Source organism: Vigna radiata, chromosome 10 (assembly GCF_000741045.1).
Source record: "Vigna radiata var. radiata cultivar VC1973A chromosome 10, Vradiata_ver6, whole genome shotgun sequence".
In the NCBI taxonomy this organism is placed as follows: Eukaryota; Viridiplantae; Streptophyta; class Magnoliopsida; order Fabales; family Fabaceae; genus Vigna; species Vigna radiata.
In genome coordinates, this window is record NC_028360.1 from 17,231,501 (window position 1) to 17,256,084 (window position 24,584).

Here is a 24,584-nt window from a genome sequence, read left to right on the forward strand (position 1 = left end):
TCTTCGTTGATATGCTTTCAGAGTTAAGAGGAGTTTCTCTTGATACTTATATTAAGCTTTTTTTGTAAAATTAAAAGGATATATAAATTAGATCACCCTAAATGTTCTTCTATTTATTATATTTTTTACTGACTAAAGAAGAAAAAAAAAACCTTGGAACTTCATTATCTGGATTGTGCGAACACTAGGAGTAATCTTGAATTGGATCTGATCGTGCTAGAAAGGTAGATGGTGAAAATGAAATGAAAAGTACAGTACGAATGAAATGGGACGAGTAGATATGTCTGTCGATATAATTACTCTTTAAGTCTAATTTTATTTTTAATTGTATCCTTACATTTAATAAATAAAGATTATTGTTTTAATATTTTAATATTTAGTTAAATAATATCATAAAAATTATAACAAATGAAAGATAATATTATATGACTTGTTATAAATTCATCATTTGAATAAAAAATTGTATAAAGGAAAAAAGAAACATTGAATTAAGATTGTAATAAAGAATAATAGGAATCTAAGTGAACTTTAATCAAATAACAGCAAAAAAAAAAAAAAATTGATAAATTTTGAAACTTGCAATTGAGTCTTTATTAACATTTTAATTGTTGTGGTTTATGGATTTTCAAAAATTTAAAATTATTCAATTGATTGTTAATTTGGTGATGTAATTTTTATCTTATCTGTCACCTTATTCAATTTTGGTCAAGAGGACGAAGTTGAGGGTGGTTGAATGAGTAAGCCATGTGCTCCAAGCTTTGATGAAATGCAAGTTCTTCCATTTGTCCATGTGCTTAGATGGAGCCCAAGCCCAGGCCCACTACCTCATGGAAAATGAGTTTGAGAAAAAGGAAAGCAGATAAGTTGCACAATGCTTAGGTGTTTGAACAGAGAAGTCAGAAGATAACATGTGCATTATGAGTGTTGCTGTGTAGCTTTGGTACTAAAATAATATGAAAGACAAGACCATTAAACTGAGCATGCACGATTCAATCCAATATGACAACAAAATACCACCAATACACATTGCTCATACTTCCTTTTCACTATGTACATTATAATTCTTTTTTTATTCAGATTAATTAGAATTTTTCGTTTATTTTTGACAATATTTTATCACTTCTTGCGTTTTGAACATCTGTTGTATTTGATATGTTGCGAAAACTCTCTTGCTGGGATCAGAAGAAAATGAGAGAAAGTTACGTCAAATAATAAAAAATTACTCATTTATTCTTCCATTCTCACAATATTTTGTATGAAAAAAAAATCATGACCAACATGTGTAAAAAGATTTTGAACTCTCAGATAATCAATCGATTATATTTTTTAAAAGAATCAAATATCTTCTTTTTATTTGTTAAAACAGAACCAATATTACTATTTACATAATCCATGCGTTTTATTAAAACTGTTGTGTTAGACGAAGAAGAACATTAATAAAAAAAAAAAATTGCGGAAAAAAAATGAAGAAAAAAGTGAATGATAATAATAAAATTAATAGTTATAATAATATTAAGGTTACAAATTATAATAAATATTATTAACAACAACAATAATAACTATAATAATAATATTAATTATAAATAATAATCTTATTAATAATAATAACAATAATTTTAAATATTATAATAATAATAATAATTTATTTAACTATTTAGTCACAATTTATTTCAATTTAATTTCTATCAATTCTATTTTATTTCAATATAATTTCATCAATTTAAAATAACTCACATTTCATTACAGAATAATCTACACTATTTACATTTTATTTTAAACTATTTTTACATCCAAAAATAAAGTAATAATCTCTTATTTTTATCAACTAAAATATTTTTTTCTTAATTTACTAAACCTGTACATGATTCATTAATTTTCATATTTTTTATTTTATTTTTCTTTATTTCTCATATTTTTTTTTGTTAATCTAATTTTTTTATCATGATACTTTAATAATTTTTTTATAACACTATGTATCACTGTTTTATTAGTTTTTATATTTAAAACGAATAATAACGAACTATCACGTTTAATGGTAAAAAATTGTAAAAAAAAATTATTATATATATTTCTTTTCCCTCCAATGGATGGAAAGAGTGATGGAAAGAACGTAGGTTGGGTAGGGCTCCAGGTAGGCGTGGGCTAATGCTAGCCTTAAGGTGACATGTTCTATGCTTCCTTTAGCCTTAGCTGGTATTGGTCCTATTAATCAGTGCTTGTCTTTTTATTTTAATAATATTCATATATTATAGTAGTTAACAATAATTTTAAAAAAAATTCACCCTGAAATAGGATAGAAGAAAGTTATTTTTCTTTATTTTTTCATAAATGAAACATAATATATGAAAAATGAGTAAAAAAAAAATTATTTTTTAAAACAAATTAATTGAGATCTATGAGGTAATAATATTTCAATTGTCGGACATGCATGATTGGTTGAGAAATATAAATGAGATCATAATCGTGTTCGTATAGAAGGATAATCAATTACGGAAACACCCACACAAACATATTCTTGTCCAAAATTGAATATATGCTTCATTTTGAAATAGAATAAATTTTCTTCTAAGAAAAATCAACTCTCATCTAACTATATACAATTCTTGGTTTCATTTTGGAAAAAAAAATTATTTATTTTATGAAAATTCAGGTTTAAAATTTATTTTAAATCAAATACATGGATTAAAACTATTTTTTAAGAGTAATGACACATTTTAATTGCATGATAGTTTTAACCAATTACACTTTATAATTATTTCAATTCATATTTTATTTGTTTTTATAAAATTCCATTTTCAACATTTTCATCTAGATTATTTTCATCAATTAAAAAATATTAAAAACAAGTCACATTTTAATTTCCATTAATTTTAATCAATTATATTTTAATTCAAAATAATTTCATTAATTAAGATATTTTTGAGTTATATTTAGGGGTGGGCAAATAGAATTGCACACTGTTAAAAATTGTACTCCTAAAAATTAGTTTGTTTAAACTAAATTGTAAAATAATTCAGAGAAACTCAATTGTACTATACTAAATTGTATTAAACAACAATATAACTGAATTACTAATTATACTAATTTTAAACTGAATTATACTAATTTTTAAACTAAATAGTATAACAATACATGTTCTTTTTAATTGAAATTTATTTTAATATTTATCTTATTTTATTTATAAGTATCTTATAAATTGATTTTTAATTATTTGATATTATTATTTTCTATTTTATTTATATTTCTTTTATTATTGGAAATTATTTTATTTTTTATTTATTTATTTTATTTTATTGAAAAAAATATGAAAAATAACGTCACACTAATACAATAAACATATATATATATATATATATATATATATANATATATATATATATATATATATATATATATATATATATATATATATATATATATATAACGTGTATTATAATTAACGTGTATAACGTGTATTATATATAACGTTACATATATAACGTGTATTATATATTATATATATATATACGTTATATGTAACTTAAAAAATATAAACATATATTATATATATACACACACGTATCTTAAATAATATAGAAATATAAATTACGTTTTTTTATTTATGTACATTATATTTATATTGATAAAAAAATATAAATTTTGTGATAAAAAATTTTTGTTTTAAAATTTTAATTATTAATTTTTTTATGTAAATTTCTTTTTTATTAATATTTTATTATTAAATAACTTTTTTTTGACTAGACGAAACAGTTGAACATGGATTAGAGAAGATGGAAGAGTAAATACAGTTGTCACAGTTAATTGAACTAAAATTGTTATAAGTTCAACTGAACCATTAAATAGTATATTGAACATGAGAGAATGGATCAGGTTTTTTTAGTATAATATATTACAGTTAACTGTAATACAGTACAATTTGTAATATAATAATTAGTATAACTTATACTAATCGCTTACATCTTATTTTAACTTAAATTCAACCAATCACATTTTATTTTAAATTAATTTTATTAATTATTTTTATTTTAATTAATAACTCATATTTTATTTTAAATTAATTTAAACTAATTAATTTTTATTTTAAATTAATTGTAATAAAAAAATATAATTTTCTAATTTTGTCAATTAAAATATTTTTTTTCAGCAAATCCTTTACACATTTTATAAATTTGCTTTCATTTATCTTTAGTTTTCACTTAATACATATAACATTACTTTACATTCTGTTCCTCCTCATTCATTTCTATCATTTTTCACTGTCTCTCAACATTACATCCCTCAAAACAAACTCATACTTAATTTAAACAGAAATGATAGCAATTTTTTACATTCATTTTATATTATTCTTTTTTATATTTTATTCTTCCTTTTATCTTTAAAATATAAAAATTCACTATTTTATGATTATTTTATTTTTATAATATGTTATAAATAAATATAAATATTTTTTCCTTATCCAAAACACCCTCGTATTTGGCCACAGATGCAAACCATGTTGACTATCTATTCTACTAATGTCTAGGTAGAGAGACAAATCAAGCTTGAACTTTTATCTATTATTTTTTTTTTCTAGCAAGGTCATCAACTAATTTTTTTTTAGTACTTATTGGGTGGTCCCGATCATCACCATCTTTAATTCTGTTTTTAATATTTCTTTGGTGGTCCAATTCATCACCATCATTTTTTACTATATTGAGTACTATTAGTAAGATATTTCCGACAGAAAATTAATTGAGGGGACATCAACTTTTGAATTTGGACGTTAGATGGTTAGTTCTTTAATCCTCAGGGCACCTCTGGTTTTTGCATGTCAAATCATAATAATTTCAGATGACAGGAGTTGCCAAGTCGATGTAGATATAAGGTCTCTCATGAAGGAGAACATCTTTTCGAATTTCATCTTCTGATAGCCATGGTGACCAATATCAGATTTCATGGGTGCATGTATAGCGAAAATCTTGCAGATGGATGATTTGCACAACGTATATTGTGTGCGTATATAGAATTTACAATGCAACCATATTTGTCAATGCTATACAGATCGTACTGGAACCATCTTAGCCACATGTTTTATATCAAACAAGCGACATTAAATAAACTGTCAATTTGATTTTATTTTTGTGTATTTCTGCATAGTGTTGCAATAATGGCGCGCAGAGGCCGTAACTCAATACACAGTTACTTTGAATACTCAATTCATTGGTACAGAGGTTTTGTTTCTATATGTAATAGGAAAAACTTCTTTTAACAATAATTTTTTAACAATTTTTTGACAACGTATACGTGTCAGCTTGTGATTGGTCCGTTTTAAATATTTTTTAAACATAAATTCAAATAGACCAATAAAATAATGACACGTGTTCTATTGTCAAAAAAGTTGTAAAAAAGTATAGTAAAAATATCATTATCCTATGCAGTATGAAACTTGCCTATCCAATCATTCACGTGTTTATTTTGATTGACAATATATAGAGCAACGAGTCTTGATAACCAAACCAGCCAACTACAACTTGTTTAGTATTGTCCTGGTTTCCTGGGGCACAGCCTAACCTCTATTGCCTCAACAATTCCTCTGCTTAGATATGGCTTGTGAAACCAACACATGGTTGGTTGTGTTTTTTCTTTTCTTGGCTGCAAACTGCATGCAAACCCTTGGGGTGTCCCAAGTGCCTTGTCTTTTTATCTTCGGGGACTCCATCTCTGATAGTGGAAACAACAACGAACTTCCAACCACTACAAAATCTAATTACAAACCTTATGGGGTGGACTTTCCATTAGGACCAACCGGAAGATTTACCAATGGCCGAACAGAAATTGACATAATCAGTAACATTTATCTATACTAATCAACACCTCTAATCTCTCTCTCATTTCCCCCTTAAACTATTTACCATTCTGTTTTGCATTTAAAGGCTTTAAATTCAAATCTCGCTATTTAATTAGTATGCACTACATTGTATTCACTCAGCGATTTCTTAACGGTGCAGAAACAATTTAAACCATGTTTATTTTTAGAGCCATGACTCTTTTTTCTTACCCAAGCTCACACTATTAGAGTCCACATATGCAGGTCAGTTTCTGGGATTTGAGAATTTCATACCACCCTTTGCAAACACTAGCGGATCAGACATATTCAAAGGTGTGAACTATGCATCGGGTGGAGCTGGAATACGCAAGGAAACCGGCTCGTATGCGGTATAAATAAAAGAGCCTACTTCTTTCTTGTTTCTCACGATCTTCAATTGCTCTTGGTGAGTTCTTGTGTTACAATTTTCATGTATGCTACTAAACTAATTCAAATACAGGGTGGTTCTATCAGCTTGGGATCACAGCTAGCACATCACAGAGCCATAGTTTCTGAAATTGCTACCAGACTCGGAAGTCCTGACTTGGCTCAAGAATACCTTGAAAAATGCTTGTATTATGTGAACATAGGTAGCAATGATTACATGGCGAATTACTTCCTTCCTCAGTTCTACCCAACAAGCAGCATGTATACTGTTGAGCAGTATACAGAAGTTCTGATCGAAGAGTTATCTCTGCATTTACAGGTATCCATTGAAGTTGTGTGTTTAAGAAATGATTAGAACATGAATAAATGTAGATCCTATTATGGTCAGGCTTTACATGAACTTGGAGCGAGAAAGTATGCGTCGGCAGGGTTGGGCCTTATAGGATGCACTCTTGGTATCGTGGCTTCTTATGGGACAAATGAATCTTGTGTTGAAGAGCAGAACACTGCTGCATACCATTTTAATAACGAGCTTAAAGCTCTGGTGGATAAATTCAATAGCGGATTCTCTGCCGATTCCAAGTTCATCTTTTTGGATACTCAAGCATTGGCCATTTACCTTCGTGATCAAAATGGTACTTAGTTTTGTTTTGTTATTCAAAGAAATTTTTGTCTTTAACTAAGGTTGGTCAGGGCATGAGATAAGCATATACATATTCCATGTGTCTCAGGTTTTAAGTTTCCAGAATCTCCTTGCTGCGAACCAGGGTTAACAGGGGAGTGTATTCCTGATGAAAAGCCGTGCTATAATAGGAAGGATTATGTGTTTTGGGATGCATTCCACACCACTGAAAAATGGAACCTACTCAATGCATTAACAAATTATAATTCTACCTCTAGTTCAGACTTCACTTATCCAATGGACATCAAGCACCTTGTTCACTATGACATTAAAATGGAAATGGATCTCACTGATCACTCCACTTCACAACTTAGTGCCACTGAATAAGCTTTCCTTATCATGTACTACTGAATAAAATGGCTGTCATGAATGCAGCCATAGTTCTTGTTGTTTCTGTGGAATGCAATTCTAAATCAAGAATGTTGCAAAACTAATGAATAACGACTTTATCATTCTACAAGCAAATCTCACAATATAATATGTAGTTTATAACCGAATAAATGGAACAATTTGTGATGGAGATTAAGATCTATCCTTATATATTATTCACATATAAGAAGTAAAGTTCAAAAGACTTGGATTAAAGTTCACGTTAAATACGATTAAGCACAATAACCATGATCTAGAAAAAGAAAACATAAAAGTGAGTAAAAGTTGTGATTCACTCAAATAGTACTTAATGAGGAAACTTTACAAATAATAGTGAGAAATAATTGTAAACTACCATCATTATAACTAACAGCAATAATATAATACATAAATAAAAAGGTGATATTTTCTTTTGGGATGATAATATATGATCATCACATTTTCTATTCTATATTTATATCCAAATTCAGTATTTTTATTTCAAAATATAAAATAATTTGGAATCAATTAAGTAGAATAGTAAAAATATTATTTTTTATTAGGTATATTAAAAAGGTGTAGAAAAATTGAAAAAGTGCATGTATTTTTTTTTATCGGTATTAATCTTACAGTGACAAAGATGAGCTAGGATAAATGTGACAAATATAATAAATAAAATTAAATAAAATGCATAAATCTTTTTATAGAATTATGTGATCTTGATTTTTTTTTTTGATAAGAGGATACATAAGAGTTGAGATTATCATTGTGATGTAAAAATATTTTCAGAAAAATAACTTAAGTTGTTTTCTAATAATATTAGAAAAAGATATTTTCACAACTTGATAATTCATCTAAGAGTGAAAGATAATTCTGTAATTATATTATTTAGATTGAGTGAAAAATACATAAGAGATGGTGAACCGATTTTAATATAGATGAAAGATATGGAAGTATTACACTTATACTATAATAAGAAAATCATTGTTTCAGGAGGGATCCGTTTGAAACAAGAGCGACACATTAAAATGTCGTTGTTCTTACGTATTTTTATAAATAAATAATAATAAAAAAAAAAACCAGTTCAATTCCAAACATCTTTGGAGCACCGACAAATGTTTGATGGAAGAAAACATTGTGGGGTTGAGGAAATGAATGGAGGCGCAGGGATTTTTTAAGTTGTACATGCACTCTATATCCTACTCTTCAATCTAAGTTCTATAAATATCTATTTCATGCTTGAAAATCTTGAATTATAAATAATTGTAAAAGAATTATAAAAAAAAAATCTTGAATATTTTATATTTCCATTAAGTTGAGGGTTGACGTAACATATTTTAAACCAATAATGAATGCCTTGATAACCCCGCCACCATCATACCTACTTTTCTTGTTCTCGGTTGATGTTCCTCATTTCCTGGAGCACAACCTAATCTCTTTTTCCTCGTCAATTCCTCTGCTTTGGGATGGCTTGTGAAACCGACATATGGTTGGTTATGCTTCTTCTTTTCTTGGCTGCTAACTGCATTCAACTTGGTGTCCATGGGGTGTCCCAAGTGCCTTGCCTTTTTATACTTGGGGACTCTTTATCAGATAGTGGAAACAACAATCATCTTCCAACCTCTGCAAAATCCAATTACAGACCATATGGCATCGACTTCCCCACTGGACCAACTGGAAGATTTACCAATGGCCGGACAGAAATTGACATAATCAGTAAGGGTTGTTTGGTTACACTTTTTCAAAGCTGTTTTTAGTTTTTGAATGAAAAAAAAAATTAACTTTTCTTTACACTTATAAAGACCTCTAGAGTCTCTCCTTTTGCCTTAAAACTATTGAGCATTTAAGGTTGCAAACATAAATTTTAAAATTCTTTAGTAGTACTAACAGCATAAAAACTGTATTTGTCACAGACTAAAGTTCTATAATTGCAGCTCAGCTTCTGGGATTTGGGAATTTCATCCCACCCTTTGCAAACACCAGTGGTTCAGACATACTTAAAGGTGTGAACTATGCATCGGGTGGAGCTGGAATACGCAACGAAACCGGATCACATTTAGTACTAATCAAATAACCGAATTCTTTCTAGTTTGCTCAAAATCTTCAATTAGTTTACGGTGGAGTGATTTTGTAACAATTCTCATGCATGTTACCATATTAACGCAATGCAATGCAGGGCGGTTCTATCAGCTTGGGATTACAGTTAGCAAATCACCGAGTCATAGTTTCTGAAATTGCTACCAGATTTGGAAGTCCAGACTTTGCTCGACAATATCTTGAAAAATGCTTGTATTATGTGAACATAGGCAGCAATGATTACATGGGAAACTACTTCAATCCTCAGTTCTATCCAACAAGCCGAATTTATAGCCTTGAGCAGTATGCACAAGCTCTAATTGAAGAGTTATCTCTGAATTTACTGGTATCCATTGAAATTTTCTTTTTCACAAATGATTGTAATATGAATTATAAATCTTGTCATGATACTAATCATATAATTGTTTTTGTATTGTAAGTATTGAATGGTTTTATGTTTCTAAAGACATTAAATGCTTTAACTTTCTCATTTAATACTTTCTTATAGAGAAGTTGTCCCAAACAACGATTGAATATGTAAAATTTTAAAAATCTTATCTACCTTTAGTTTTTATAGGCTGATAGTATAAAGTTTTACTCTAAGAAGACATAGAAACTGAACTTTGTTTCGTACAAAGTATCTATAAGGTTTATAGGAGGATTTAGTTACTTTATGGAATAATAGCTGTAGCATCTCAGTTGAAGTACACTATGCATGATAAGATGATTGAGCTGGGCAATTTGATTTTATGGACAGGCTTTACATGACCTTGGAGCAAGAAAGTACGTGTTGAATGGTTTAGGCCTTTTCGGATGCACTCCAAGTGTGATGCATTCTCATGGGACAAATGGATCTTGTGTTGAAGAGCAGAATGCTGCTGCACTCGATTTCAATAAGAAGCTTAAAGCTCTTGTGGATCAATTCAATAACAGATTCTCTGCTAATTCCAAATTCATCACGATACACACGGCAGCAAAGGCCGATGCACATGGTAATAAATTTGGTTGTCGTATTGTTCAATCCACATCTCCAAATTAAAAGCAATGAATTGCCTTTGGCTGCGGTGCATGCAGTATAATATATTCTGACCTTAATCTTGATTCCTTAACAATATGGAATTATTTTGATGTATGGGAATAATATATAACCATATAAAGTCCATGTGTCTCAGGGTTTTTGGTTTCTGATGCTGCTTGCTGCCCATTGGGGTGTATTCCTGATCAAAAGCCGTGCAATAATAGGAGTGAATATGTGTTTTGGGATGACGTCCATCCAACTGAGGCATGGAACCTACTCAATGCAATCCCAGCTTATGATTCTATCATTGATCCAGCTTTCGTTTATCCAATGGATATCAAACGCCTTGTTGACTGGGAAGCTAAGAGGGTATTGGAGTTTACAAATGGGGCAACTTCACAGCTCAGTGTCACCGAATAGTTCTGGTTATCATGTACTTATTCATAAGGACCTGAATTGCTTCTGAGTTGAATATGTATGAATGGCCTGCTACTTAATTGTAAGACAAAGTGGATTTAATTAAGTGAGTAGATTGCTTATCCTCTGCCTCAGATTTTGTCCAATTCATAGAACAAACTAAAACTTTTGTTCTTCAAGCATCATTCTTTTTCCTACTTAACCTTTGAAGTTATTGAGAAGTCTTTAAAGTTCTGACATTCATTCTGTTCGCCCCTTCCTATCCGTTATCTAAGTGACTACCCTAATGATTTTTAGTTTTTTTTTTCTTTAAAAAATTATCAATTTGGTCCCTTAGAATTAAAAGCAACACTTAGCACTAGTGCCCTATTTCGTAGCATTCTGTCTGAGAGAAAAGAGATTGATTAGGAATGAGTGAAATTTTGAAATAGAACTTCTTTCAATGAAGGATAACAATCGAATATTCAAGATGGATCACTTATCAAAATAGTTTGTTATTATTGTTGTAAACTTTTATATCTGCTTCCCTGAAAGTTTTACTTTCAGCATACTTGGTCATTGGTTTCTACTTTTCAGTCTTTACAATGGTTGAAATTTGAAGACTGTGTTAAGTTTGGGTTTGAGAATTATTCAGGATATCTATACTCATGTTTAAACTAATCATCCTTTAAAATAGTCTCATTTGAATGGTCTGATGAGATAGATGTTATACAGCTTTAGAGACCACTTATTACTTTTTCTTAAGCTAAATAACATGATACTCTAAATGCCTAATTGTGTAAGCTGTCATGAAATGCAGGCATAGTGGTTTTCATGGAATGCAATTCAGAATCATTGCACTATAATAATTTGGTTTCTGAATTCTCCTCTGAAATAAGACTTTACACTGATTGTTCTCTTGAAAACAGCATCTGTCATGCCTTTACTAATTCTATTATCTTATTTTTTATGTTTCTCTGACTGTATGATTTTTGTTGGTATATTTTTATTGTGAAAAAATAATTTTTTCTATTGGCATGATTATAACTAAAACAAACGCCAAAGCATTATCCGTGTAATGATAATTGACTTTGGATGTTTTTTTAAAAACTTAATAATGGTTAAATCTTTTATTAAGATGATTTAAAATTGTCATCAGAATTTTAAATAGCACATATACTTGTAGGAAAATAAAATTTTAACACCATTTTTTTACACCATTTTGACACTGCACACGTGTCAAAATGTGGTTGGATGATTTCAAATTAAAAAACAAACTTTGGTTTTTTTCTTCCAAACATACCCCTGTCTCAACTTTTTTAATTTGAAATCGTCCAATCACATTTTGACACGTGTGCAGTGTCAAAATAGTGTCAAAAAATGGTGTTAAAATATCATTTTCCATACTTGTAAGTTCTTTATGTTAGGAAAATACAACTACTTTTAATTGGTGCCATTTATTGTTGAAAGAAACGTCCATATATGTACTGTTTCGTTTAAAACCTTGATGGAAAGGATGCTGTAAACAAAACTAGATTTCTATTCTTTAGCATAATTGGGTTTTAAGTTCGAGACAAACAGAAAGAAAAGAACTCTGACAGAAGTTCCGTATAAAAGAAAGAAAGGAAAACATCTTAGGAACTCTTGACAGAAGTTCTGGATGTAAGGAGTAGTTAAATTTCTCTTTCGGATGTAATGAACTCACTATGACGTAACTTTTCTGTTTAATATATGGTTGTTCGTTCATATGCTCTTTCTTGAATTTACTATCATTGTATGAAAATATAATGTTATTTGAATTTCTCTGATTACTGGAAAGTAAATTTGAACGTGGACATAGATAGAGCACCTAAGTGATTTAGGATCTAGGGATAGACTCAATAACTTGGTCATTTTTAGCATCGGACTTAATGCAAATTGTATGTTAAATTGACTAAGGGATTAATAGTGTGATATATTAATTTAGAACTAGTTGCTAAGGGATTAAGATTAGTATGCCTTGATGTGAATGTTTGAATGAAATAATGAAATATTGAACAGAGTTTTATATTCATATGATTCATGAAACCCAATTCCAATGAAATTTCTTTTAAATATAAATTTCTGGCACACCAACTGTTTGTTAAAATACCAAAAAGAGTTTCTTGTGTTGTTTTGTGCTTTTTGATGTCTAATTGAGTTATAAAAGGAAGAATTGTGATGTGTTGCACAAGTCCCTTGGAAGAATAATACTTTACTTATCCTTGTATTACTTGTAACGATTTGGTATACTTGCCAAAAAGTTATCAAGTTTTTGGCGCCGTTGTCCGGGACTTGTGTTCCAACACAAGACAATTTGGACATTTGTGACTCTTTTAGACTTTGTTGTGAATGTTCCTTTTGAATGTTGTTGTGTACGCAGTTGGCTTTATTTTTTAAGACTTTCCATTGATTTAATTTGAACTCAATGCCGGTCTCGGGGTACACCTTAGAGCATGATCGAGTTGTTGGAAGATCCTAAGGATGGGATTTCAGCAGCCGAACTAGCTAAATCAATCCAGATTTTGCAAATCACCAGGGATGGGATTGTGAGTTTGGCCCCCACTATTCTGGTTCTTAATGCAAGTTTTGATACATTCATAGACTAAGGGATTGAGTGAGGTGTGTCAAGCTTAATAGGCGCAACAAGAAGGATGTGAGTGTTTTTACCTTAGAGAACACGGAAAGTAGAATTCATCACCTTAAGGAAGTACTAAGTGATCTTGCAATAAGAAGGATCGGAGTGAGGTTATTCAAAAAATCTATTTTAATCATTTTGCATATTAAAACTATTGTTTGGTTGGTGTAAGTAGAGTAAAGTAGGAGAACCAAGTTTAAATAACAAATTTTAAACTAAGGGAGAGGTGTAGGAAGCATGTTGTGGTGGTGGAGGAACAACACCCTTAATTCATTGCAGAAATTGAAGGGGGCCATTACCTCCAGTGTCTTCCCTGTTTGGTGTCAACTTTTATTTCCACCCCAAAACTTTCTCTTTGCCACCCCAAGCCCTTTTTATTTTTATTTTCTTCATTTTCAAATAACATCTCTGTTAAAAATGCTTTCACTTTAAAAAGTATGCAGAATGAAAATGTGTTTTAATTGTGTTATACGATGAAACTCACATTCTTGTTATGCATAACGATAGTCTGTGTTATCAGAATTAGACCAATCATTGACCAAGTCAAGTTACTGAATTAATGAGTTGATGGTGGAACTCGTAGATCGAGTACAAAAACTGCCGTATATGATTTAAACTTTTACATTACTTGTATTGTTTATAAAAGTAATTTGCTGTATTTGTATTCAAGCATGAACGTGGATGAATTTAAAAGAAAAACATTTGCTTAAATTCCTTTGTTCTTTATAATTTTGCGAATAAGTGATTTTATTCGATTAAATCTTTTCAAATTCGGTGTTATAGTTTTCCAAAATTAAACAATTTTAGTTTATTACTTCATTCAATTATTAATAAAAATGTTAACCTATGTTACAATAAAATTATGTGTTAAAGTCTATTGTCAAATTTTATTATTAATATTTTAAATAAACAAGTAATTGACTATAGACGACGTAGGTTGTTGAAGGAGAGAGGGGTGTGGTAAAATATTGAATATAAGCGTAAGAGTGACTTTTTTCACTCTAGACCATCTTTATTTGTTACATTAAGTAGTATTATGTATAATGTTTCTATGATTAAAAAAATTATATGAATTTTGTATCTATAACCATTACTATTTACTTTATTTTATCTCTGATATGATTATTGTCTTAACCAATTTTCTAATTTTCATCATTTACATAAAAAAATATTCATAATGAATAATAAAATATTGAAAGTTTTTTTATTATATAATTATAACAATTAATAAAAGAAGTAAATTGTTTCTATACTTATTTTTATCTCTATACTTTTTTCATGTTAAATTTCACTCATCTCTAGTTTAAAATAGATGTTAATTTCTTTGTATTTTTAATAAATGACACTTAGATCTCTTTTAGTTTTAAATAGATATTAATATTGTTAATTTTTGTAATAAATAACTCTTACCACCTCCTTTATATTTCAATAAGGTAACATCGTCTCCTTTATTTATTACAAGATATATTATACCAACTACAAAGTAGTCTTTTTAAGATATGAAAAGTTGAATGATTTAGTATTAGATATTGTGGACTAAATTATGAATTGTGCTATAAAAATATAAATCAGTGTGATGTCATTGTTACTAATATAATTAAAAGAGGAGAATTTCTATTTTAAAAGTATAGTGTGATGTTTTTGTGGTCTTTCGACGACTTTCTTCTATATTCTATTGAATTTATGACTATTTGCATTTGCCATACTGTTAAGTGTTGCTAATTTGACAAGTTTTCATGCCTGGTGAGGATTAAACATACATAGTCTCTATAATATATGAACGTTATTTAAAAAAACTTCTGAAATAATAAGTAAAGGCATAAAGAAATGTCATTTACTCAAAAACACTATAAATATAAATGTCTATTTAAAAATTAGAGATGTATACAAAATATCATTTTTAAAAAACAAGAGGGAGGTACGTACATCTCTAGTTCAAAACTATTGATGTAATTTAGGGTTTTCTCCTAAATTCAATTGAAAAAGAAATATATCTTTAATTAAACAGTTCAAATAATTTTTAAAATTTAAACCAAAATTAAAAATATAATTTTAGATAATAAAAAAAATGTGCTAAATGTTATAGTAGAAGCCATGAGGCGGAATAACATATTACTCCTAAAATTGTTCATGTTGACGAAAAAAAATCTTTTACATGTGGTATTTATTACGTGTAAGAAAAATAGATAGTAACTAATTAGAATAAATAAAATCAAACTAACCAGGTCATTAAACTTAAAGTCGCATGAAATTAAATCTTAATCATTTACGTGTAACATTCATCAGAATATGTTTGTGGGAATGTTTGGCAATGTTGATAATAATAAAAACTTGAGAACTGATTTCAGCCTGGGAGTCAACAAGGTCTTACTGAAACAAAACCAGTCCTAAAAGTTGCAGGCTGGAAAAATGATGAAACATTGGTATTAGCAAATGGAAAAAAGAGGTATGAATTCCATCCCTTGGCAAGATGCAGTTACAGGTAATGAGAAAAGGAGATAAACAATGGAAGTTTGTAGAGCAAGGGATATTATTAGGAATATAATTAAGGAGCATTATTTGCATATCGTTGTTTGGTTGAGAAATAAAATTGGTATGATGTAGAAAGTGAAGAAAGGTTGAAAAAGATGTGAAGATGTGTTCTCCATAGTGTTAGGAGACATACTAACATATATGAGAGAGAGTTTGACAATAGATACAGGATAGTCTTAAAGAAAGTCTAGAAAGGCATTACATATATATATAGTACTGAGGGATGCTTAAATCCCCTACAGATGCTTCTGCTTACATTACCCTTAGCATTCATCTCCTATCATACTAGAAGGCAAACTACAAGTAGCAGAACATATCTCGACTCTCAACACTAACACTTCATCTGCAAACATAAAAAGGGAAACAAAAGACCTACATTAATATTTTCTAACAACACTTGGTAGTGTTAACAAGTATTCAAACAACAAAAGGCATGCATATGATTATGTTAGCTTACACTAATTGAAGGGACATCTGATCTTGTCTGGCATACTGACTATTGGGTTGTAATCCAGTGACTTGGAAGTAGCCACGAGAGTCAAATGGCTGCTGAGACTGCATAGAGTCATAGCTTGTGCCTCCAGGCAACACACCCATATTGTGGCTCCTCTCACTTTCAGCTATCTACACCACAACCCAACCAAAACCTACTTAACTACACATCATCATGAACTTACAAACCACCTTAAAAAGGACATAAACAGATCCAAACAAACCTTCGCTCGAAGAAGCTGGTTGTTGTTGTGCAAGTCTATCTCCTGCAGTGTACATTTTAGTTATCATACTTTGAAACCCACAATGTGGTTAGGGCAATACACAATATAATATAACATCCTATTATTTGAGTTTGTCATACAATAAATAAAGACCGATATCTCACAAAATCATTCTTTCCCTTTCCTTCCATTCTCCTATTCAACAACCTAGGATCTACACAGAACTCAGCCAGACACATAAACTTGGATTCTGTTTTCATACTTGATTTTGTAAATAGGCTGCGGCTATACTACACTACCACCAGCATACACCCTTTTTAAAACTTTCTCACAGCTCCAACAAAATAGTATCATTATTTCTTGCTACCAAACAAGTATTTTTCAAATGAAACCAGAAATAAAAGGAGAGAAAGGTGATGGGAGAAGAAAGATTAGCTTAACTTCTCGTTAAATACTTATATGTGAAAAGATAAGATTGGTATGTAAATATCAATAAATTGAAATCAACTCGTTATGTTAACTTAAAAATAAATAAATGAAGAGCATGTAAAAATTTGAGATGTATAATTTGGTTTAGCTCACAACTTTTTTTATTCATTTTACCTTCTTAATTAATCTTATTCTTTTCAAGCTATTCATTAACAATTTTATTTAAACTGATTCATAGAAGTGAACCAAAAATTAAGACTATCAAACTATTAATTAATTCATTTTATTTAATTTTTGACTTGGGATAGGATGAGGCTACTCATAATTGCACAAGACACCCTTTGACTAATTAATACAATGAACTTAAACCAAAATATTGAAGACACTTGTTAATATTTAAATATATATACGTAAATATTTTCTTTACAAATATGAATATATAAATTTTCAACAGTATTGTGGAAAACAGAAGAGATAATAAATCTGAGAGATAAATACAAAAAATAAATAAATTATAAGAACAATGTACCTTATCAGATCCAAAAGAGGTGGCAGACGTGAAGTAAATACAAATATGCAAGAAATAATTTTTTTTGCTCACCATGCTAATATTAAACCAAATTAGATGTTTGGTTACAAAATTGTCTGTAGTGAACGGCATGCCTATTGAAATTGATTTATTAAGGATCAAGAGAATGCAACACAGAACTATGAATATTTTGTTAGAATTTATCTCTCTCCACCTGATACGTAAAAGCATCAAATTCAATGTTTCTAATGCACATACCAATTCTTAGAATATGTTTAGTAAGTTATTCTACAAACTTATAAACAATTTTTTTTTTACTAACTTATATTTATAAGTTTGATCAAAATATATGTAAACTGTGTCATGATGTATTTTATCATAATTATTTTTTCTGTAATTATCCTAATCACCACAGCCACAGTTAGAATTATATTTGAGATGTTAAAGGTAAGGAATTAAAAAAATCTAAGAACCACATATTATAGTTAATTAAAGTTACCAAAGAAAATGTTTTCTACTTTTTCTTTAGTTTTACACGAGGTAAAAGACATCTGACACTGATGTCTTATAAATGGCTTAAAGATAGGGATTTTATCTCCCAAGTTATAATATCTTTATAAAATATCAAATCATCTGAATAAAATCATTACAGAAACCTCCACAACAGACTCCAGTCAACTCGTACATCAAATGAATGTCTAGTTGACACAGGTCACATTTTGTTCCGTCCTTTTTTCCCCTTAATGCAATATGACTTTGTTCTTTTTTCATTTTTCTAAAAATGGAGCAGTTACAACAGTATTATTCAATATCTTTTATAATGGACCAATTAAACTTGTATAAAATACTGATTGATGAATAGTATGCATTTAACATAAGCTGTAGATCAAATTTCTCGGTCCTCATTTATGAGACTGAAAACTAAAATTCACAATAATTGCAATACCATGAGTTGTCAAGTTTAAAAAACCTAAAGACGCCACAACAGTGAATGTTCACTTAAATAAATAGAAATATGCTAAGCCACTTAGAACATAATCACATACTAAACTAATATATTATTCTCCTTTCAAAACCATTCAATCAGAATCAGTAAAATTCTGGTTACTGACAAGACAAATATGTATGCATTGCCAATAAAACTTTGAAAAGCAAAAGAAAAAATATAGGATAAATATTTACCCTCTTCTGCATGTACTCAATTTCAGCAAATAGCAGCTCGTTCTGATATTAATGTTTGGATAGTAGCACAAGCAAAAAGAGAAGCACAAAGTCAGAAAAATGCAGGTTTTAAGAAGATAACATAAATCAAGTAATCCATCTATCATTTCAAAAGTTATAGAAGGAACTTGTTCATTACAGGACATACCTTTTTTGAACGAATCCTACTAATTCCTTTTTCTAGTTTACTCTCCAGGTTTTTGAGATCCTTGGTAGTCATAGAGCCCAAAGACTCACCCATCATTTGCCTGCGATTTAGTTAATTTTACTTTTCATCAAGGATGCGCTGAAACAATACCAATTGCAAAATCTGCTTCATTTCATTTATTTTTTCAAAATCTACTATTTTCGAAATTTGAAACCCTTCATGAGAATTTTCTTTTCTGAGTGAATAAAAAAGATAATTCCTCTTGCCTGTTGTTATTCTGCAGGCTACTTATTTGTGCACGAAGTTTATCTGCTTCTTGCTGGTAAAACTGGAAAAAAATATGTGAAATCACACATGGTTATGAATATCAGTTTATACAATAAATTACAACGACCATTAATTAATTACGGTCTAAATAATGATGCTAACAGCAGCTTACCAAATTGAAAAATCTAAACATTTTCTCACTCAAAAATACGTAACAAGGAACAAGCAATACCTGAGCATTAGCCTCAGAAGCAGATCCAGCAGACGAATCTGAGCATGCTTTTTTGTACCTCTCAATAGTTTCTTTGACACTGCAAGGATGAATAGTATCAGTTTAAATTATTGTTCACATTGTATATTAGCAAGCTAAATGGATAAATATTTATAAAGGGTTTGTAAGCTGTTTCAATTTTCGAAATCGTCTAAAGAACAATTAATCGATAAATTCATTAGAAGCTATGTTTTTTTAAAAATAAATTCTTAGCAAGGGAGTTATTGTTGCAAGTGGAATAAATAAAATACTATGGTCTTGTACTTTTATTAAGATCTTCGAAAGCTAGGCTCCTGAACTAATAACATTCTTAGAAGTTTATATATCATCATAAGTGCATGCCAAAAGCTTATTATGTATGGCCAAATTATCACGATGGACATGAGTTACAGCCTTAATTATGAGTTACTAGAACGCATCAACTACTCCTTGATTTGGTTGTTCACAAAACTTTTCAATTAGTGGTTAAACATAAGATGGAAAGGAACAATGAAAACACTGGGAAAGTGAGATCTTAAGTTGTATTTTTTTAGTAACATTAAATTAGAACTCCACATGGGTATTCTAAGAAATTGCAATATAATCTCGATCGGAAATTGATGATGTTTTCTTTGTTTTCAATATTCTCTTGTTTAAACTCGTTGTCCATAATACTCACTATAGTTATCTGCATAGGAGGGAATGGCTACTGCCTAGTTATGTTTGAGGAAGAGAGAGTTAAAGGAAACTAATTATGTGTCTAGTTCAACAGCAAGCTCAGGGCAACATTGCTAACTTTATGAGAATCAAATTAAAAATGCAATGTATTGTCAAATATTTTAAAGTCTAAAGCAAACACACGCAAAATGGGAGATCATCATTAGTCCTCTGATTACAGTGTAAGACTCTAGTGTTGCAATTTCTGTGTGTATCTAACCATTTTGATATCAACTAGCTGGTATATCATGTATGGGTCCGGTAATAATGTCTCTTATTATTATTAATCATATGATTGGAATGAGAAAAAGAAAAAAAATGGAAAGTTGAGATTTTTCTTTACTCAGAAGAACAAAAACCACCTTGTCTTTGGGAAAATCTCTTAATTTGAAAATTTAAAGGTATTCCCTAATTTTTTCAGAGTTCAGTGTTATTAATTCTCCGGGAGAATTATGTAGTAAAGTGAATTAGAGATGTGTTTGTCCTGAGGTCAGTACGTGTAGTATAGCATATTTTCATTTCATACGCAAAAAAGCACATTGTTCAACAGAGCTTAATTGGCGAATGGTTTGAAAAATTACCGAATAACACGTAAAATTACAATCAAAATGAATTGGAAAATTCATCATGAAAATATTTCTGGAGTCAGTAATTTCTTGGTTATTGAGGTGCGATTAAATACTCAACCTTAGAATATTAATTGAAAATTAGTGTGAGAAGATAAGCAAGGAAATTATTATATATTAATACTATGACAGATATAGTTTACAATTAAAGTTGTACTACCTTATTAATTTCACAATTTTGTGACGGTTAGTGATGAATGCTTACATAAGCATGAAACCTGCCCTTCCATCTTTCAATCTATGACTAATCCTATTTGCTTGTTTTGGACATAGAAATAGAAAAAAAGGAGCAAGTAAAGGCAAGGTGTCATGTCAATCTTATCTTAGTCTTATTCAATTCAATATGAAATTAAACATACAACGTTGGAGATTAGCCAGAAAGGAGTCTCTGGTTGAGGGTCAAATCATCCAACTCTCTCAGTTAACTCAACCTTAAACGCAACTCTTTAAAAGCAACGTCAAATGATCTCATTGGTCTGTCCTTCTAGTCAAACTCAGATTAGATGTGATAAAAATAAAATCTTAAAATAATGAAAAAAAAAAGTCACTTTCAATATTCACGAGAAAAAAAATATGAAAACTATTTTCTTCTGATACCTTAATTTCCTCGAGCCACTGATTGGCTGCCTCTGCCACGCTGGCACAGGATCCCACTATATGATTGGTTCAACTATTTCTAGGGCTATTTTTTTCTCTGCCACTTGAGGGGAACCCATTTCACAATGGTTAATACCCTCAGCCCCATTGAAATATCCACCTCGATGAACCAACATTAGACTCAAATATGAAAAGATTCATATATTATATACAATATATATAAAACAAACTTTAATAGAATAAATATAGAGCGAATAAATTGAATAAAATATGATTAAATTATTGAGTCTTTTCTGTCTGAAAGTCTGTGAACATCACAGCCGTCCAATTCAGCTTCTGCTGTAGCAGCAGCAGCAATAGTTTTACGCTTCCCATTGCATGGAAGAAGCCAAATACTCAGAACTCTCCCATTGGCTACCTCAATTGTCGTACATTGTCTCTGCCACCATTTACCTCACTCACTTCAATCTTTAATATTTTTGTTCCCTCTTTCTCTCTCTCTCTCTCTCTCACCTCGGGGAGCCTAGAAACCCTTTTCTTTTTCCTTCTCAGACAATTACTTTCATAGATATATGTATGCAAGATATTGAGCAAATGCAAATCCCAGTCTGGGGTACCAACAGTGGCGAAATACATTATGATAAGCCCAGTTGAGTCACTTTTATTGGTTCATCACTGTCTTTTGCTGTGCAATGTAAAAGAATTTTTACTCCTTGAATAAATAGGAGAGAAGGGGGAACAAGGGAAAGAAAGAAAATTTTCCCAGAGAGGGGTGTTTCCACTATAGAAGATAAAACTTAGGGTTGAGATGGAAGAGGGAAAGAGAGCCCGGAATGGGAATCATGACATAAACTCTTTTGTCAGAGGGTCAAGAACTGAAAAATCATGTGTGACGTGACCAAAGATTCTTTCAACCAAGACGACTCTTAGACTAGTCCTTAAAAACCCTAACCAGATTCACCAAACCTCATTTCCTAAAAGGAAGGGAAGATCAACCAAACAGATTTGAACTTTGAAACCGATTTTTACTACTTAGGAATTTTTATTAACCGAAAAGAAAAGAGTTTCAACTTACTTTTTTCCCGATTAAGTGTAATTCTTAAACTCGTGCTATTGCTAATAAAACCCTAATTAGGGTTATGTTTGACCTAGTTTAGATCTCGCACGTGGATGCAAGTGGGATTGGGGGAAACCTCGGTTCAAGTATCTGGACTGGAAAATCTTAATCTAGCTGTGACCTTTTTTGAGCTGACTTGGTTGTAAATGTTTAGTTTAGAAGAGATTTTCTGCATAATCTGATATAAACCAGTATTCGGCTTTATCAAAACCTAACATTAGTTTCTTTTTTTCCTTGCAAATTTATTTGAATTTGGCATATTGACAAATCACTCGAAATTGTACTGTGCTTTGTTGATGTGCAACTGACGTATTATTAAGGAAGTGTCAAGGAGATGCAAGGATTGGGCTAATTGAAGCATGACAGCTTTTGCTTTAGGCCTTCTTAGCTTAGCCCCATAGATGTGTAAGAGAGAGAAGGTGAGAATAATGGAAGGGGAAAGAGGAAAAAGGAAACAGAAAATTAACAAGAATGGAGAGGGAGTTGGGGGAAGTGGCTGATCTCACAGACCTGCATAACTTCCCAAATCCTTACCTGTTGCTACTTACAACCATAGTGCTTCTATTTCTATCTATTGCACCAGATCTATGTATCTAACAGACCAAAAACTAGGAAAATTATCATAACCAGAAAAGAAAATATAAAAAAGGGGAAGGGAAAGAACAGAAAAAAGCTCATAGAAGGAAAAGGCCAAAATAGAAGTAAAGAAAGACAAGTGATCCTTGGTTGCAGGAAACAGAGATAAAAAGAGGAAAATCTCTATCTCTACTGCATCACAAAAATGATTATGTTCTTTGTGTTCAAATCCTTCAAAAGATCTATTTACAGAAGCAAAAATCTAAACGCAAAGTCCCCAAAAATAAACAAAAATGATCATTTCTAATCAACTTCACAGCACAAAACTGGGAAGAAAGGCTCAAAAGGAGTCCTGAGAAGGGAAGAAAAATGTGAAAAGAAATTGAGGAAAAAAAACTCATGGCTAGATACCTGTTATTAGCATATTCATAGAGACGGCCGCGGCTAGAGAAGACGATTAGAGCAACCTCTGCATCACAAAGCACAGATAATTCATATGCTTTCTTGAGCAAGCCGTTTCTGCGCTTGCAGAAAGTGACTTGGCGATTGGTGGTGTTCTCAATCCGCTTGATCTCAATCTTCCCCCTTCCCATCTTCCTCTGTGGAGAAACTGACATGGATGGGTTTGGAAAAGCCATGTTTTGCAACCTGAATCAAGTGAAGCACAATCAATATATCATCAGTTCGCACAATAAGGAGCACATATATATGTTACATATATATAAATATATATATGTAAGAGTAAAAATCACAAACAAATTGTGGTCTTTTCAACTAGTTTTCTCTGATTAAGGAGAGTATGGAAAGGAAGTTAAACTTGGAATCTCTTTACACCGCGCAGCCTAACTTTTACATCATTAGTTCAAAATTTTGATTTGAGGCAGTAACAAAGTGTGCAATCTAGCAGGGCTTGTGTTGCCGAATCTGGGTTTGGAATGAAAAGAATTGATTGACCCAGAAGAGTTGAAGCAACGAAGATGGATTTCAAAGGATGTTTCAAAATTTTGTAAACTAACCTGCTGAGAAAACAAAGGAAGAATATAATTAAGGACACAACAGATTTTTGAGCTAGCCCTCGAAAACTTTTTTTTTTTTTCTTTCTTTTTNTTTCCCTCTCGTTTTCCACTTAGCAGAAGAGGAAGGAGATATCAGAAAATAAAAGCAAAGTGGCCGAAGAATTGGGTATTTATAAAGTGAAAAAACGACATTTCATCCATCGTGGTTTATGCATCAGAAACTATACTCATCTGCCATCTTTATATTTTATTTACTTTTCTTTGTCCTTTTCTTTTTTTTTCCTACCCTCACTGGTTTAGTGGCGTATATTGGCCATGTATCAAATAAGAAGGATAAACCTGGAATAACAATTTGGATTAAGCTTCGTTAACTTTAAAAGAAAAAAGGAAAAGAAAAATTCAAGAAGGAAGTAGGGCATATGAGAGAGAGAGAGA

The 24,584-nt window shown here is 30.4% G+C and overlaps 3 protein-coding genes across 5 annotated transcripts; 2 read left to right on the forward strand and 1 right to left on the reverse strand.

Annotated features, from left to right (window-relative positions):
- Positions 1-5,506: 5,506 nt before the first annotated feature.
- Positions 5,507-7,371, forward strand: LOC106776041 (GDSL esterase/lipase At1g29670-like). The gene is made up of 5 exons (XM_014663339.2): positions 5,507-5,826; positions 6,071-6,195; positions 6,306-6,551; positions 6,621-6,867; positions 6,964-7,371. The coding sequence occupies exons 1-5, from the start codon at positions 5,583-5,585 to the stop codon at positions 7,239-7,241; spliced, it is 1,140 nt and encodes a 379-aa protein (XP_014518825.1). The 5' UTR covers positions 5,507-5,582; the 3' UTR covers positions 7,242-7,371.
- A 1,237-nt stretch (positions 7,372-8,608) lies between these two features.
- LOC106776043 (GDSL esterase/lipase At1g29670) lies at positions 8,609-10,904 on the forward strand. Its single transcript, XM_014663340.2, has 5 exons — positions 8,609-8,978; positions 9,197-9,321; positions 9,439-9,684; positions 10,096-10,330; positions 10,511-10,904. The coding sequence occupies exons 1-5, from the start codon at positions 8,729-8,731 to the stop codon at positions 10,774-10,776; spliced, it is 1,122 nt and encodes a 373-aa protein (XP_014518826.1). The 5' UTR covers positions 8,609-8,728; the 3' UTR covers positions 10,777-10,904.
- A 4,777-nt stretch (positions 10,905-15,681) lies between these two features.
- LOC106775325 (floral homeotic protein AGAMOUS) lies at positions 15,682-24,308 on the reverse strand. 3 transcript variants are annotated; one of them, XM_022787168.1, is made up of 9 exons: positions 23,951-24,134; positions 23,545-23,781; positions 19,483-19,561; positions 19,250-19,311; positions 18,984-19,083; positions 18,797-18,838; positions 16,657-16,698; positions 16,398-16,564; positions 15,682-16,283 (listed from the first exon to the last, which is right to left on the reverse strand). In XM_022787168.1, exons 2-9 carry the CDS (start codon positions 23,769-23,771, stop codon positions 16,280-16,282), a joined length of 723 nt encoding a protein of 240 aa, XP_022642889.1. In that variant the 5' UTR covers positions 23,772-23,781; positions 23,951-24,134; the 3' UTR covers positions 15,682-16,279. The 3 variants fall into 3 exon arrangements, with proteins under 3 accessions (XP_022642889.1, XP_022642888.1, XP_014517920.1); XM_022787167.1 differs by lacking the exon at positions 23,951-24,134 and adding an exon at positions 24,150-24,308 and having other exon boundaries at positions 15,685-16,283; XM_014662434.2 differs by lacking the exons at positions 15,682-16,283; positions 23,951-24,134 and adding an exon at positions 24,150-24,308 and having other exon boundaries at positions 16,394-16,564.
- Between the last annotated feature and the right edge of the window lie 276 nt (positions 24,309-24,584).